The following is an 18,776-nucleotide window of genomic DNA, read 5'->3' on the forward strand; positions in this document are numbered from 1 at the left end:
AATATGTACAGCATAAGTCACTAAGTGACTTTACGCTTATCCGGACATGCCGCAGACTCAGGTGATTCGCATTTAAAATGCCAGAATATCCTGACCCCTGCGTGTAGAAGACAAAGGGTTAAATCATCGGACAACTCTAAGCTTGCTCATATGACACACTTTTCTAAACATTCTTCCTTCAACTCCTTGCTCTTCCTTGAGTACTATGGCTCTTAATATTGGAAAATATTTCACACCTTCCAGTCCCTAGCTAATTAATTGGCGTACCAGAATTCCCATGAACATCGACAAGTTTGTGTCTGTGTACAAAATTTCGTGCACGCGTTCAACCTCAAATATGCTTCGTCTCGATGTACATGTTCGCCTCGAACGTCGAACCCAAACGAACGATGTTCAAACTCTAGTTCAAACATACGTGTGCGTATACCGGGTGCGTACACAAGAACGGTTCACACAAGGCAAAAAGAATCAACGCTAACGATGATGAAAGTGAGAAGGAGAAAACTGGGGCCACTAACCTTTGCGTATGAGAGGTGTACGCTCACCGTGTACGTACATGTAGTGCGGTTGTACAGGCGAGCCTGTGCACGTGTTCTAGTATGAAATAGCGTGCTCGAGTTCGTACACAAAATGTGGGTTTAATATGAGCACAGAACCAGAGCGAACATTGTGTACGATGTTCATTTGGGAAGATAAAAAGATAAACATTTTACTCACTCGAGCACTGTGCAATGAACGAAAGTATTGAGCTTTTTATTCCCGCCTTTTTTTAACAATTTACAGATATTTTTGCTCGAAGTGAAAGGCGACTTACTGGAAGATTCGAATGTTGGGAAGAATTCATTTCCCTGCAATCGCCAGATTCTCTCTCTGTAGCGGTCCTAGTTCGTCCAAATGTATTTGTAATCAGGTAACAGTGGATCGAGTTCGCTAGGAGAATGCCAGTTTGAAAATTGGTTGAAAATGCAAAATTCTCTCGGAGCAGAAAGGTTCATCTAACAGCTGTTCTCTCTCAGACAATGTTTAGCGGTTTCCTAAACATTCGATCACCGTTGAATATAAGTCTGTTAGATGGTTAGTCACAAGAAATTTTATTGCAAACTCGTGGCATTATGTGAGTGTTTGTATGTTGATGAGCATGCAACGTGACTTATACGATGGAAGAGGAAATGTCGCCTAGTTTAGTTTACGAAGTGCGTGCGAAAAAACTTGTTTTTTTTTTGGTACTGATTCGATGCGTTCTTCGTACAGGACAGTGTAAAGATTCTATACTATGCTGCAATATTCCGAAATTGGTCTGAAATGATTTAATTGATCAAGAGGCATCTATTTTCTGTCACTTCTTACGACTTTAGTGAATCGATTCTTGTAAGATAATTGAACCGCCGAATACCAGGCGACTTCCAGGTTTGTCCAGCGAAAGAGAATACACTGTTATCTACCTTCTAATAGACCGAAGCCACATATAAAATAATTATCAATATAAGCAAACGCACAATAGTGTGATGAGGCTATAACCTGGACCTTTTTTTACTACCACGAACAATTACCAAATCTTCGTCGCCTATGTAGAACGCTGACTCCACACGTACAAATGACTCATTTAAGATGTTCCATTAATTCCGTACCCACCAGTGCCGGTGGTGGCCAGAACCCACCAAACCAAGGTCCATTTAGTTTTACAACTTTCGCTTAATTTAACCCGCAAACGCCGATTCACCGATTCACCCCATTGCATTGTCCCATAGATTCACTCAGCCAGTCAATTGCTACTAATGACTCCTATAAACACCTCCTGTCACTGTCCACCATCACCACCACCACCAACCGGAGCAACCACGCCATCCCTTTTTCCGCTTTCTTATCACTTGCTCAGGGCAGGGGCTGGATGGGATGGTCCTGCACACCAGGCAGCAGTTTTTCGATTTTTTTTCTCGATCCATTTTACTCTACTGTCTGTAAACGGACGAAGGGAGAACTAAACAACAGATATCACAAACCGATTACCGATTCCCATTTGATTGGATTGGTTTGCCCTCCTGGGTCGGAACTCGGGGCGTATTCTGTCATCTGTCTTGTAGCACTGTTGAAAAAAGGGACGATTTTTTTTTCTAGCTTGAAAATATTTTTTATATTAATATTTATTTAAATCAAAACTCGTTTATAAAGTAAGAACAAGTTAGCTGTTCGGCCTACTTTGTTTGCGACGTAAATTACGGCTAACTACCACCATCAAAATCCGTCAAGCAACTTTCCAGTTAACTTACGGTGTCGAGAGACCGGACCTTCCCAACCAACCAAGCACAGCAGAAGGGGCCAAAGCCATGTGCTAAGCCATTAAACACCGCAATTTATTAACTTTATCCTTCTGTTATCTTTTTTCCGCCGGCTTCTTGCACACCAGCTTCACTGGAAGGAGGGGATACGTCTGGGAAAACAATAGGACAAGAAGGTGCCAGGAAAAGTGTTCACCTTACTCACCTGTTTTTGCGTGGACTGTGGAGGGGAAACAAAAGTAAAAGTTGTTCATTTCTTAGGAATTTGTCGGGAAATCGGATTGATGAAGTGAAACAAATGACGGGAACCGGGTCGGGTCGGGTCGGGGGAGGATAACGGCGTTAGCTAACAAAAAAGTTAAGAAATATTTTCTACCACCACCATCGACGGGACCGTCTTACGTCGAGTTGGTGTATACTGTTTTTCTTTACGTTTTTGTTGCCGCCTGCCTGGACGTTTAGAGAACGGGGGGTGTGCGGAGGGCTGATGGTGTGTAAGTGTTCGGTTTCATTAGTTTAATGGCGTATGTTGGCCATTTAATTGGGTCGAGCTCAATCAGATTTTATATCGTTGTGTTCACACGCATTTTTCCGTTCTTGTGAAAATGTTGTTCTAAGAAATGATTGAAATGCCATTGTTCATATCGACAGTTCAGTGATTTCGATTTTGTAACGGCCAGAGTCATTGTTGAGTTGTCTTCGCGTTTTTTGTTGACGGGGTATTAAGAAATTTGCAGGTTGTTATCTGATGCTCGTAAGTAACTGACGTTGTCTGAGAAGCAGAAAATCTGAGACTACGAGAGCAGCGAATATATTCAGAAGCTGAGAAAGAGTCAACTGTCGGAAGAATAGCCACACGAGTTTGGTATCATACTACATTCTCCGTCATGAATCGCAACAAAACAGGGAAATTTCGCATGGCATGAGACATACATGCAAAGGTGGCCGAAACATCTTTGAATGCTTTCCTAATTATCTCAAACTGTTTATAAAAATTAAATTGAATCTCTGAGTGAACCCAGGAGTTACTGACTTAGGTTTAGTAACAGCACTTCCTTGAGTTAGTACATTCGGTGACCAATCAAGGTGGGAGCTTACGAGAGGAAATGATTTTCCTCTACTGAAAACTCCTAGACTGAGTAGAAGACGTTCCTCCAATGTGATCTCTTTTTATTTCGAGCAATGTGTACGCATCGAGGGATCATGTGGACTCTCCCTACAGTAGCGACATTTTTTCGACATCCCTACTGCAATAATCTTTCTCGTGATACTCTTGTTTGCAACGAAAGCAGTCCATGACCCGCGGCACAAAAAGAACAAACACGTAGACGAACCCGGTCCAAAATGACAAAGATTGGAGTAGAGAACCCGGCAAAAGTCACCTAAAACGAGGCTAATTAAGAAAAAGTTATTTTCTTTATCCTTTGCGATTGTTACTGAACGTAGTTTCTTGTAATCCAGAATATACACTGATTTAAATAAAGGGTTTATGAAGTAGTAAACTCCACACTTAAACAGATCTTTGCAAGTAAACCCCATTTCTGTTACTACACCATCAATCTTTACTTCCCTTGCGGGTACGTAGAAACTATACTTCTTCGTGAAAACCTCATAGCAATCAGTCTGGTTTATCTGTTCAGGGTCGCTAATAACTTAAGGGGGAATTGTCATATATACGGTTAAAATCATATCGGATCTTTGCGCGTGATTAAAAATTTTCCAGTATTCAATTCTTTTCGCTAATATAGATTCTGTCATTTCAGAGATGTTGACACGCAAAGTCGACTCTTCAATGTAAAACTAAAAACGGCAAAAATATAATTCTTAACTGTTTTTTGGCTAAAAAAGATAAAAAAAAGATTTTTTATTTTTTAACCAAAAATGGTTGAAAAATAATTATGTTCACATTCAATTGTTTAAAATTACCTTCAATTTGATACCAATTTCACGCCTTTTTGTTTGGATCCAGAGCACGCAGTTTTTCACTGCACGTGGTGATTGTGTTCAATCGACAGGATCTCATTTGCACCTGTCTTATCCTTCTCTACCGTATACGTCCGTGTCGTCATCCCTCATAGACAGATGTTCTATTTGCTACATGCATTGTTGGATTGTGTATTCGTCTTAGATGGCGGTGCTGGTTGTTGCTTTTGAGGTACTAGGCACAGTCGTTGCCAAAAGGGGCTCTGGTCGGGTAGCAGCACCTTTGCAGTCCCCTCTCAATGGAAACAGGTAGGAAGGGATTGGTCTGACCTGCCACGTTCTCATCATACTTACAGAAAGAAGTTTCTCTTAGCATCTAACAAAACGAATCTTTCTACGCTGAAACCTCCATTTACAAACTCTTTTTTTACTTAATATTTACAATTTACGTAACTTTTTTACGAACTAAATTCGAAATAACGAACTCTTTTTTTTGCGAACCAAGTTCGTAAAAAAAGTTTGAGTAAGAAGTTGTACACAATTTTACATATTCTTAGCTAACTGCTACTAATAAAAGTTGGGTATGGGAATGGGGTCGACGATTTAATGACGGAAATCGATGTCTTGAGCCATTTTCTAATCCAAGATGGCGATATCCGGTTAAAAAAAATTACTATAACCTCAAAAAATGTTTATTTACGGTACGGGTTTGACTAGTACATGACTAAAATCGATATCTGAAGCTAATTTTAAGCTTAGGATGACGAATTCCAGTTCAAATTTCCATATTGTTAGGGTTATCGTGAATATTGGTACACCGGAAGTCGCCATCTTGGATTTCAAAAAGGTTCCTACATCATCTACTTGTCAAACCCGTTCCAAAAATTCTCATATTGTTAGGGTTATCATAAATATTGCACAACCAACGAATTTTAATATGAATGTAGAGCAAACTTTTTTACGAACTAAATCTCAAATAACGAACACTTTTTTTTATGAACTAATTCAATTTACGAACTCCCAGCTTAGTTCGTAAATGGAGGTTTCAGTGTATTATGATACTTACACTTGCCATGATACTCAAACCACCGGCATTCACATCGTAGAGACTCCCGTCTTGGCCAACCATCTGAACGGTATTGGTATTGTATTCCTTGTATGATGGAACTGAATTAAAGTGATTGGAATTCTAAGCACGTTCAATAAATTAAGTGACCCAGATGCATGGATATAACAATACTTGCTATTCGTGAATTTCGGTATTTTTTGAAATATACTATTCTAGGAGTAGTGACAGAAGCCATGGTTCTTTGGCAGTGCATAATATATAATCAATAAAAACAGGTCGGACTAAGGTTCTGGTAGCAGTACTAAAAATCCCGGGAATATCAACAGTTGAATGGAAATAAGTACCGGTATTTTCGGAACCAAGCAAACTCTATCCGGTAACAACGGGAGTTAACTGGCGGGCTCGTCAGTAGAATGACGCAGTAAAAGTAAATACAAATCGTGACAGAAAAAAATTGTGATCTATCTTCAGTTCTCCAATCCACACTGGATGCTCAGAATTAAATAATTAATGTTTTTTGGTTTTTAACGTTGACGTGCCAATACTTTATTTAAGCCTTTTTGGTGGTATCCAACGGAAAAGATTGAAATAGTGAGTTAAGCGAAAACAATTACGTGAAAAAATCCCCTCACAGGCAGGATACGAACCGGCAACCCTTGGGACTCCGACCGAATACACAAACTCTTATGCTATCCCTTATCGCCAATGCGTATAATCATGTATTCTTTCTGGGACGTTATCATATCCCAGGGATAGCATAAACGTATTGTGCATTAGGCCAGAGTCCCAAGGGTTGCAGGTTCGAATCCTGTCTCTGGGGGAAATTTTTCACATAATGGCTTTTCTCTCTCACCATTCCGATTTTTTCCCCGTTGGATACCATCAAAAGTTCTACTCAAAATTGTACGGAGGTAAGGCATTGCAGTTTGCATGGAATATATTGTGATTGACACGATGATAAACTCACATACGGCGAATGAAATGATTGTATCACCTTAGAAAAACTGTTTGATCAGTTATATGTGTAGTCAACATGCCTTTTTATTATACAATGGCAAGCTCATAAGGTATGAACTAGAGAGGATCATTACCACATAGTTTTACTCTTTGGTGAAGACATATTTCAACCCTGGTCAGATTTTTAATGCATGGGCCAATTTCAACATATTGACCAGCAATTTGGTTCAACGCAAATAACTCCGGTTGTGCTGATGGGAATAGTTTAACTTTTTGATCTAAAATAATTACAATAATTTTGTGTTGAATTTTCAAATATTCGAAACCAATGGAAAGTAACGAAAAATATATTTTTTCCTTTGAGAATTTTTTATAGATGAAGTTCTAACTGGTTTCCAATGCTCGCTGTGTGCCGACATAATTAGTTTGTGGCCTAAATCACGTCTGTCTTCGGTTTGCTGTTTATCCCTTGTAAAAGAAACTTTTGGTATAACCCATTTGATTGAATGCCATTTGGCCGAATTTTGTCATTAGGCCAAATGATATCTGCTCCAATGCTATTCGGCTGGCCAAAAATGTCACTACTACAAATGTCCATTCTAACTGAAATCCCGTAATAAAAAAATCTTTATACAAACTAATTAGTAATTAATGTGACTGTCTTGTCTTAAATCGATTACTGTATATTTATTCTTGTATTTATGGTATTTGTAGTGATTATTTCAAACATTTATGATTATTTTTCCTTCTTTTCAACATGAGCTGCTCTTTCTATACATTTCTTTAATATATGTCTACAAGAAAATTGTGCAACAATCAACACATTATACGATATAATCACAATATGATATATCCAACCAAACAGTATATGTTGTATTTCGACATTCGGCCTAACTGCGTTTTGTCAAATGACCCAATGGGCTTCGGCCAATTAACCTGAAAACCCAGCTTGAAATACGACAGAGCCGAGACGCTGCGCAACAGAATTAAACACTTTGAGGTTATCACCTTGAATAAATCGTACAGATATGATGCGTTTACAGAGATATTCGTTGGTGAATACACTAAGGATCAGTTGTCCTAGGTGACTTCCTTGAGTCAAATCTGTGGGTATTTTAAGTAAGATTTACTATACGGTACCAAACCTAAGGACGGCATTCTTTCAGCATGATTTAACTATTCAACGGATGAGTTTTTGCTAGTTGCTCACTTTTCAGTGTATAGCACAAAACTATAAAAATTTAACAATGTCACAGCATTCTTTTTTTACGTCATTTTATCACTTCTCAGCCGGCTGACTTCCACTAAATCCTTGCTTTTTTAAAAATTTTGCAAAAATTTTAATCTGGATTTCAACGAATGTTTTCCCGGGATTTTTCTTATGTGATTTTCCTGGAAATACCGACTCCAACATGCAAGTTGAGATCGCCATAATGAATAAGAGTTAATTTTTTTAAACGTGGTGAAAATTTCTATTTCGATCTAATTTTTTCGTAGTATTTGGCATCTCAAAATTCATGTGGGTTCACCAAAAAAAATTTATCATAATATTGAAGGTCTGAATCGAGTGAGACGCGCCTTTCTAACAAACATCAGGCGGGTTTGAGCTGATACTGCGAAATTCTTTATTATGTATGTGACCGGATGTTCTTGTTTCGGGCGGAATGCGCGTAAATGCCTCCGTTTACGGGTCCACTGAACCCTATTTTGGCCCTTTACAAGCAGCAATAGTATGAAAGGTACCTGCTAAATTTCGCATCCACTGGTAGTGCAATTTAACAATTCAACAATTTAACAATTTAACAATTTAACAATTTAACAATTTAACAATTTAACAATTTAACAATTTAACAATTTAACAATTTAACAATTTAATAATTTAACAATTTAACAATTTAACAATTTAACAATTTAACAATTTTAACAATTTTAGCAATTTTAACAATTTTAACAATTTTAACAATTTTAACAATTTTAACAATTTTAACAATTTTAACAATTTTAACAATTTTAACAATCTTAACAATTTTAACAATTTTAACAATTTTAACAATTTTAACAATCTTAACAATTTTAACAATTTTAACAATTTTAACAATTTTAACAATTTTAACAATTTTAACAATTTTAACAATTTTAACAATTTTAACAATTTTAACAATTTTAACAATTTTAACAATTTTAACAATTTTAACAATTTTAACAATTTTAACAATTTTAACAATTTTAACAATTTTAACAATTTTAACAATTTTAACAATTTTAACAATTTTAACAATTTTAACAATTTTAACAATTTTAACAATTTTAACAATTTTAACAATTTTAACAATTTTAACAATGTTAACAATTTTAACAATTTTAACAATGTTAACAATTTTAACAATTTTAACAATTTTAACAATTTTAACAATTTTAACAATTTTAACAATTTTAACAATTTTAACAATTTTAACAATTTTAACAATTTTAACAATTTTAACAATTTTAACAATTTTAACAATTTTAACAATTTTAACAATTTTAACAATTTTAACAATTTTAACAATTTTAACAATTTTAACAATTTTAAACAATTTTAAACAATTTTAAACAATTTTAAACTATTCTAAACAATTTTAAACAATTTTAAACAATTTTAAACAATTTTAAACAATTTTAAACAATTTAAGCAATTTTAAACAATTTTAAACAATTTTAAACAATTTTAAACAATTTTAAACAATTTTAAACAATTTTAAACAATTTTAAACAATTTTAAACAATTTTAAACAATTTTAAACAATTTTAAACAATTTTAAACAATTTTAAACAATTTTAAACAATTTTAAACAATTTTAAACAATTTTAAACAATTTTAAACAATTTTAAACAATTTTAAACAATTTTCAACAATTTTCAACAATTTTAAACAATTTTAAACAATTTTAAACAATTTTAAACAATTTTAAACAATTTTAAACAATTTTAAGCAATTTTAAACAATTTTAAACAATTTTAAACAATCTTAAACAATTTTAAACAATGTTAAGCAATTTTAAACAATTTTAAACAATTTTAAACAATTTTAAACAATTTTAAACAATTTTAAACAATTTTAAACAATTTTAAACAATTTTAAACAATTTTAAGCAATTTTAAACAATTTTAAACAATTTTAAACAATTTTAAACAATTTTAAACAAGTTTAAACAAGTTTAAACAATTTTAAACAATTTTAAACAATTTTAAACAATTTTAAACAATTTTAAACAATTTTAAACAATTTTAAACAATTTTAAACAATTTTAAACAATTTTAAACAATTTTAAACAATTTTAAACAATTTTAAACAATTTTAAACAATTTTAAACAATTTTAAACAATTTTAAACAATTTTAAACAATGTTAAACAATTTTAAACAATTTTAAACAATTTTAAACAATTTTAAACAATTTTAAACAATTTTAAACAATTTTAAACAATTTTAAACAATTTTAAATAATTTTAAACAATTTTAAACAATTTTAAACAATTTTAAACAATTTTAAACAATTTTAAACAATTTTAAACAATTTTAAACAATTTTAACAATTTTAACAATTTTAAACAATTTTAAACAATTTTAAACAATAAAATTTTAAACTATTTTAAACAATTTTAAACAATTTTAAACAATTTAAAACAATTTAAAACAATTTTAAACAATTTTAAACAATTTTAAACAATTTTAAACAATTTTAAGCAATTTTAACAATTTTAAACAATTTTAAACAATTTAACAACCCAGAATAGGTAGCTGTTACTTTTAAAAGTTGGGTATTTTCGGAATTGGGTTGACGAGTAGATGATGGAAATCGATGTCTGGAGCCATTTGGGGACCCAGGATTAATAAAGATTTCGGAGGCAAACAAACCACTTCTGGACTTAAGCGTAGTAAAAAATACGAGATCTCATTGTTCGGGTGACCGTACGTCCGTGGTTTCCCAGGACATGTTCTGGTTTTAACTGTCTGTCTTGGGATGTAGAGGAGAACTTTTGATTTGTTCTCTTTTACGAATAAATATTTTTTGCCGAGTAAGAAGTCCGTTTCAACATTTGTTTCTCTTTGTTTAAATTTCGCCATGTTTATATTTAGATGTTGAATTTTTATAATGGAGGGCAGTTAAAAAAACAAAAATGATAAATTCGCAATTTTTTCCAGTTACTAACGTCATATTGCTATTATAACATTTAAAAACAGAGAAAATTGTGAGAACAAGTCGAACTGTTCCAATTGTGGGCTAAACTTTTTGGAGTCCATGGTAGTTTGATCCTAGCTTGCAAATCGAGAAGTAATGCTTGCCTTTTTAGATTTCAAGGCGCCCACATCGACTTCTACTTCAGGAATAGCCCAGGTAAGCTACTTGGGACCGTTGATGTTTCCTATCTACTTCAATGATGTGGGTTTAGTATTGAACATTCCTCGCCGGTCACGGCTCACGGACCAACTCAAAATAATTCTTCTCATTCGCTGAGTTGAGAATTGCTGCTTTCTCCAACAACTGCTTGAAACCTTCGCTGATGGTGATGTAGCAAGGACCGCGTTGTGTAAAACCGAGTTTTTACGGAAGCCATTCTGGCAGAGATTCTGACTGCCGTAAACCCGGAGAGTATTTTTCCAGGCACGTTCAAGTGAGATGTAACGGCGGGGTCTTTCGACTGTCCTGGGTTTTCACGGGGCTGATATGGTGACACTAGCAAATGCAGCTTAGGCTTACGGAAGTCATCGTCATCCAATTCCACCACACGCGTAATACTGTACCGATGGCATTTAAAAATTTTGGTCATGGCGGAAAGTTTTGTTGTGGAAAACCACATCCAACACGTCGTTAAGTATAACAATGTTAGAATCAAGTTCGTGTCGACAATGATAAGATTGATGTGCGTCTGCACGATCTATATCCGGGTACTACCAATAAATTCTTTACAAATCATCATGTCGGAATACGTAATGGTGGAATCCGTTAAGTGCAATCCGCTTTCGACTATTCTGGGTTTTTAGTTGCCTGATATGGTTAACCTATTCTGTCGAAGATTAACTCAAATCATCTTTCCTACATCAGTCCGGATAGTTTGCAATACAATTAGCTCATTCATCTTTTCATTGGACCCCTCGTCACAACTTTCCCGCTTCATTGAAATCCAGCCAGCGAACAGCGTTCCCCGACAATGATATGATGGGTGAAATTGAAACTTTCCACCATCATCCTACCGACGGAAATACGAAAAAGCCAGAGCAGAGCAAAAAAATTCACCCCGTATATTCTGAAACGAAACGAACTGGAACCGCTAGTGTGGGAAAAGCTGTCTGACATGCTACTCTTACAACAAGCCGACACACAAACACACACCCCACGAAAAGAGTAGGCTAAGGACATATACACTGATTGAGCGACACGTGTTTGTTTATTTATGTTGAATGGGGAAGTGTTTCCCGACTCTGCCAGCTGTCCGCTTCAGTTAAGCGCAGGGTGGAATCTTTTCCTAACTCGCACATTAGACCGGGTGATAACGATCTTTGGCTCCGGGTATGGGGGCTGATGAAAAAAGGGGAACGAATAACTTCTTCATTTCCGATTTTTCCTTTTGGATTATTGATTGACTCTGTTCGGTTCCATCCAAGTGCAGGCAGCAGGCGGCACTAATTGGTGTCTTCTTTTTCTCCTATCTTGCAGGACGGAATGGGTCAGTTGAAGATAGTTTCCGGTGGGATCCAGCTGACCGGTCAGGCGCTGGTGTTGGACATCTTGCGAGCTTCATCGATCCGGTCGAAACATGGTCAACCAATTTCAATAGGTTTGTGACATTTTTTTGTTATTGAGGTTGGTAGTTTAAAATTTGCATTATTTTTTAGAATCATCACGAAATTTCAGCATCAACACACGGGACTCGGAAGGCTATCTGGAAAATCAACTGTTCCTTGGTCACGACCGGTTGGAGGTTCTGGCGAACAACTTCCGAGTGACGGATACTCACGGAACTTCTCTGTTTTCGGTAGACCGAGACGAAGTTAGCATCGGGGCCACTGCGCTGCGGGTCGAAGGAGAAGGTGGCGTGATATTTAAGGATTCTATACAGACGCCTCTGGTGCGGGCGGAGGCGGGGAAAGATTTGAAGTGAGTTTGATTACCGGAATTGATGAGAAGAATGGGAACTACTGACAATACTATTTTCATTCCTTAATCAAGGTTAGAGTCACCTACACGATCTCTGGAAATGCGGGCAACTCAGGAAATATTCGTGCAGTCCCGCGCCGGCAGCATAGAAGCCAACTGTCTCAACGATCTCAAACTACACTCAGTGGCCGGAAGTGTCAGTATTTTCCTCTACGTCAATTACTTGCTAAATTGATCCCATTGTTTCCCACCAACAGATCCGACTGGACGCCACCAACATTCTACTGCCAAACCTGAAAACCGTTCAACCTCTATCAACTTCTGTGTCTTCTGGATCGTTGTTGCGAGAACATGGTGGTGTTGGTGGTGGCAGTAGTGCCTCGTCTTCTTCCCTGCCATCGCACAGTAAAATCTATCAGCTATGCGCCTGCTCCAACGGTAAGCTGTTCCTTGCTCCGGCCCACAGCATATGCGCTACCGATGACAGTGCCATCTGCAGGTAATATTTGATATTGCTAGACCCTGCAGTTAGAGTTGCTGCTGTGCCGCAGTAGTAGTAGTAGCTTAGAAACGTTTCGCCTACATCTAGCTAGCCATGAACACTTTGACGGTGTTTGCGATACAATGAGAGGGTAGATAATTATTCGATTCGTGGCCTATTGATCTAGGCAATAGTAAACCATCACTTCAAAAGGATTTACGGCAGTGTCACAAATGAACTCAAATGTTCAACTTTGCCAGTTCGCTAGTACTGTTTACATCGACTTATGTCGTTTTCGATTGAGAACCTAGACACTAACCCAGGTTAGTTGCTTCAAACAAACGTTTTTAATGGAACTGAGTTGGGTTCTCGCAAAACAGCGGTAGTGCGAGTGAACCCGAAATATATTTCAGGTTGGAACCTAACTCGGTTTTCAGTTCAGTGGAGCATAACCTAGGTTCGAAACTGGCTTCAAACAAACGGTTTGACAGCATATAGTTCCGAAACTGAGTTAGTTTCTGCCTCAAGCGAAAACGACATTAGAAAATTTCTTGCGAATTGCTTCGAGCAAATCAAGTCGTCCACAAAAAAAAAATTTCCATGTAAACAGTACAAGTGAACTGTCAAGAAAAGTGAGGTTAACAGCGTCCGTAAAAACCTAATAGCAAGCCATCACATCAAAAGGATTTACGGCGGCGTCACAAATGAACTCAAGTGTTTATCTTTGACAGTTCGCTAGTACTGTTTACATGAACCGTCGATAAAATTTATCCAAGTCCATCTATACTGCACTAGCGAACTGTCACAAAAGTTAAGTTAACTGTGTCCGTAAAGAACCCTATTGGTTCAATGTTTCCGTATTGAATACTTTACGGTGATGCCAAAAATGAACTCGAGTGTTAATTTTTGACAGTTTGCTCGTACTGTGTTTACACGGACTTAGAAAAATTCTTTGCGATTTCCTTCCAGCTAATCTAGTCGCCCACAAAAATTTTCTTAGTCCATGTTAACAGTACTAGTGAGCTGACAAGAAAAGTGAGGTTAACTGAGTCAGTAAAGAACTTAATGGCAGCGAAAGCTTCTAATGTGATGATCGGATGATTATAAGCAGAGTAAACAGATGAAATTTTTCCCCTGAATGTGTTCCCCCGTAAAACGGAGGCACTTCGCCATTGCCTAACACGTTAGAAACTGTGAATATTGTTGGTTCATGATTGTCGAACCGCAAAAAAAATAAAACGTTACCGAATCCGATTGAGTTTATCACACGTTAAGACAATGTGTTAGATGAGTGCGATTGCAACAACAAAAAAACTAGTTTTATATTACGCCCAAGCAATGCCATCAGACTAATCAAAAAATGATCTATAAGTTGCATTTCGGCGTGGTTCCCTATCCGTAGCAGCTTATTAAGTAGAAGCAAAACCCGAAAGAAGACGGTAGAGTAGAACTCAACATTATCGCAAACAAATTGACCATGGAACAGTAAACCGGTCGAGAAGTACCGCAGTTCATTCGCGAGCGAAAAATAGCCAAACGCTAGAATCAAGGTAATTAAATAAAATAAATCTACTGCTAAATGAATTAAAACATTAGCGAAATCTCCAGTTCTAACGATAAGGTCAGCGTCGAAAAAAGGCAAGTCTACTTTATGGTAGTTGTTGAAAGAGGTTTAGTTTTACATAAAAATATACATATCATATACAATAGCGAGGGGAGATAATAATAAATATAGAAACTTAGTTGGACCTTGGTTCAATATATTCTCAAACTATCCGATGTCCTTCTTTTAACTTGTAACTTGATTTGTTGTTTAGATCAACATATTGGAACTTATATTCGAACAATATTTATATAAGATATATAATTTTAGGACACAGCCGAATCAATTTCTGAACCAATGGAACGCAAGAGCCTTATAGCATAGTTTTAGTTTAACCTCAAAATTAGCAGTTTTTAACCTTTCCATATTGTAACCATAATTGCTCAACTCAATATGTTCTACATACTTTCGGTGCGTGTAAAATAAAATGTTTTGTTTATGGCTAATAGTGCATATAAATTAAAAAATAATGTAAACCAAACTTCTCATGAACATCAACAAGTTTGTACCTGTGTACAAAATATCGTGCACGCGTTCAACCTCAAACATGCTTCGTGTTGATGAACAGGTTTGTCTCGAACATCGAACACAAGCGAACGATGTACAAACTCTAGTTCAAACATTCGTGTGCGAACACCGGGTGCGTAGACGAGAACGATACGCACAAGGCAAAAAGAGACAGCACTAGTGATGATGAGAGTGAGAAAGAGAAAATTGGTGCCATGAACCTATGTATACATGAGGTGTACGCACACCGTGTACGTACATGGGTTCGGTTGTGCAGGCGAACATGTGCACGTTTTTTGTACGAAATGGCATGTTTGAGTTCGTACACAAAATGTGGGTTTAATGTGGGTTAAAATGAGTAGAGAGCACAAGAATATCAAGACACTGGATTGGAAGATTCGAGAAAACCTTGGATTGCCCGTTAAGAAAAGGAGAACACTGGAGCCGGAAGCGGAATCAACCGAAAATGAGTCGTCGGCGGCCAACAAGTCCTTGGAAGTAAGGAAAACTGTGGCACCGCCAAAAGTGAGGGAAATTTACCTGACGAAAGACAGATCCCAGAGGACGGAAACCGTGTACTTCTCTACGTCAAAGAGACCAAGACCAAGAGGTTCCAAGAAACACAAGGAGGATCCCGACACCTTTGCACGCTTAGCAAATAAAGAATTTGGGTAAAAACACCCAATGGGAAGTAGTCAGTAGCACAAAACGGAATGCGAAAAAAAAACTGTTGGTCCGAAAAGCGAAAGCTCCGTAAGGGACGAAACAATTGTGAAACACTCAAAACCAACGATGACTCGTACGAGAAGGTACTACGCGCAATGCGGACAAACCCGGGGCTCAGGGAGCCGCACCCGAATCGGGGAGATGGTCCTGGATTTGGAAAAGAACCGAACTCCAACAGCTCTGCTTACAATGACCTCGCCGAGAAAACCCTGAGTGACGCGGTGGAAATGAGAGCCTTGTACCCGAAGGCAACCATTCAATGAAATGATCTGAATGAAGGAAGAAGTGCTAAGAGGAACTCTGAAAGAGCAGTACGAGTTTGGAGAAGAGCAGATGACGATCCATATGAGGAAGGGAACTTGCAGCACGCAAGTGGCTTCGGTTAGACATCCAATCGAAACAGCAAACTAGGCACCAAAAATCAGGAAGATCCACTGAATATCTCTCAGCAACCGCAAGTGTACTTCAAGTGTCAAGAGTTCGGCCATCTTGCTGGAAACTCCAGTGGACCTGACAGGAGTATATTACGCAGATTGTGCGGATATGAAAGTCACAAGGCCAAATACTTCCAACAGGCTCCGAAATGTCTGAATTGCGCAAACAAAGAAGTTAGCAACCACGTTACAGAACGCCCACGAAGTCTGGCCTTCAAACGCGCGACTACAACGAAGTTACAGCGGAGGTAACGCAAACAACCTCAACTCACTTTCATTTGCTGTGGCAATCTGTAGCGGAGTCTACCTGTGATGTAGCTACCGTATTCCGGCCGGCGATGGAAACAAGATATCCAAATCATCGGCGATTTGGACGACGGGAAGATATCCATTTCAGTAAGTGGTTTATCGCGCAGCTGAAGACTTTTCTATCGCCAAAATTAATGAAGTCTTCTTCTGGAGCCGATACGCACCTCCGAGATGGACGATCGATCTATTCACAATAATGCTCAGCAAGCTGACAGAAGAGCTAACCAATCAAAAACCAGTCATCTTAACCGGTGATCCTAATGTTTGGGCAGTAGAATGGGGCAGCCGCTTCACCAACCCATGGAGGCCCCGTCTACCTCAGGCCTTAGCTAAGCTGAATGTAGATATTGCCAACGATTGTACCACCTGCATCTGCCGCCGGAAAGGTCTAGTCCTTCTCCAATCCCGAGCTAGCAGGAAGTTTGCATTGGAAAGTGTGATGAGTACACCCACAGCGACCACAGCCTACAGAGAAGAGCTTATCGCAACACTAATTCAAATTCGTGGAGCGACGCCTATAGAGTTGCCATAACAAAGATAAGAGGCGCAGCACCGGAGAGGATGAGAGTAATCGTAGAAGCACATTTCGACTGTATGGAGCGACAGCTTGGCCGCCCATGCCTTACGAGGTTCAGGATGACCACGAAAAAGAAGCTCGAGTAACCAACGAGAAGCGGAAGCAAAAGCCTTGAGAGCCAAGAAGGCGCAGGAACCAGATTGCATCCCCAATGTAGCTCTGAAAACAGCAATCCCAACGAACTCAGACATGTTTCGGACCGCCTTGCAGTAGTGTATCGACGATGATAACTTCCCCGACATCTGGAAGCGACAAAAGCTGGTACTGTTGCCCAAGCCTGGCACGCCTTCTGGAGGTCCTTCAGCATACAAGTTGACATGTCTGTTGGATACAGTCGGCAAAGTAATTGAATAAGTAAGCCTTGACAGGTTTGCAACATACATCCAATATGCAGCTCGACTTCCGGAAAGGTAAATTCTCGTTTGATGCCATGTGAACGGTCGTGAAAGCTGTGGGCCGCGCAGAAACAATAGAGAAGAGGAAACCGTTATTGCGGAGTGGTTACGCTGGACGTAAAAATACCTCAACCGTGCTAGTTGGGCTGCAATCGCTGATTCACTGTTCAAATTGAGAGTTCCCGAATATCTCTGTATAAATTTGAAGAACTACTTCAGAACAGGACACTGATCTACGATATAGACACACCGGAAAAAGTGTAACCGTAACAGCGGGTGTTCCACAGGGTTCCATACCAGGTCCGACCCTGTGGAATGCTATGTATGACGGAGTATTGAAGCTGCGCCTCCCAGGAGCGTGAAGATTGACGGTTTCGGAAATGACGTGATGCTTAGCAGTTATCGATGAATCACTACAGGAAGTAGAAGTACTCGTCATGGAGGCGACAGACGTTGTGGAAGACAGGATGCGCGCGAAGAAGCTGGCGTTAGCTTGCCACAAAACCATCTCGTTGTGATAAGCAACCGAAAGGCAATGCAGCAGGCGAGAATTTCGGTCGGAAATTCTACCATCCACTCAAATCGGACAGTTAAGAGTGATGATCTACTACGCATGCAGGAGAGCCGTAAAAGTGATATCGACACCATCACGGATCATGGTCAACAATTCGGCGTTCAGCAGCAGTAAAGAAGCGATTATTGGCGAGTGTCTCTTCATCGGTGCTCTGATATGCGGAAACTGCATGGGTGACGGCACTGAGTATCTGAACAGGTTCGGCCACGTGAGTTTGCCGTTCTGCACCGCGTATGATGATGTAGAGGAAATACCTGAGCACGTGGTCTTCGAATGCCCACGATTCGAATACGAGCAAAACGAAAGGTGTTCCATCGTCGGTGAGAGACGTCAACATGAACAACTTTCTTCAAAGAATGTGTGGGGTCGGGGAAAATGGGACGCAGTGAACGGAACAGTCGTTCAGATCGCGTCTGCCACCGAAAATGGCTAGGGAAACGAAGTAGTAGTACAGGGTTAATGGTCTTCAAGACGCCAGCGAACCTGAAGTCATCTCTCAACCGGAATCGTCGGACCGATCTTGGCAATCTCGACAATGTCAAAGGAGGCTACATCTACCACCGGGGACTAAACTGAGTGTCACCTATAGTTGGCGATGGGTGTTCGGGACACCTGAGAAACGGAAGTCCACCCAGAATCACAGGACCGACCTCGGCATCTGGCCGGATATCGTCTGTTTCGGAAGATCTACCACTGCCTTGGAGCTCCTCGTCGGAGTAGGAAAGATCCATCGTCAGGGACTAGTCCGTAGCAAATTACCGGCTTGGGTTGTCAGGACACCAGTGAACCGGAAGCAATGTTCCACCC

The 18,776-nt window shown here is 38.5% G+C and overlaps 2 protein-coding genes across 3 annotated transcripts in view; one reads left to right on the forward strand and one right to left on the reverse strand.

Annotated features, from left to right (window-relative positions):
• Window positions 1–14,586, forward strand: part of LOC131684750 (uncharacterized) — a 130,910-nt gene extending 116,324 nt beyond the window's left edge. Inside the window, exons 5-8 of the mRNA XM_058967881.1 lie at window positions 11,923–12,043; window positions 12,102–12,363; window positions 12,436–12,559; window positions 12,621–14,586. Of these exons, the coding sequence (XP_058823864.1) occupies window positions 11,923–12,043; window positions 12,102–12,363; window positions 12,436–12,559; window positions 12,621–12,866 (753 nt within the window). The 3' untranslated portion in view covers window positions 12,867–14,586. The remainder of the gene's footprint in view (window positions 1–11,922; window positions 12,044–12,101; window positions 12,364–12,435; window positions 12,560–12,620) is intronic.
• Window positions 1–18,776, reverse strand: part of LOC131684730 (uncharacterized) — a 654,472-nt gene that overhangs the window by 368,513 nt on the left and 267,183 nt on the right. The gene's annotated exons all lie outside the window — the stretch shown is intronic.

This window comes from Topomyia yanbarensis, chromosome 1, assembly GCF_030247195.1.
Source record: "Topomyia yanbarensis strain Yona2022 chromosome 1, ASM3024719v1, whole genome shotgun sequence".
In the NCBI taxonomy this organism is placed as follows: Eukaryota; Metazoa; Arthropoda; class Insecta; order Diptera; family Culicidae; genus Topomyia; species Topomyia yanbarensis.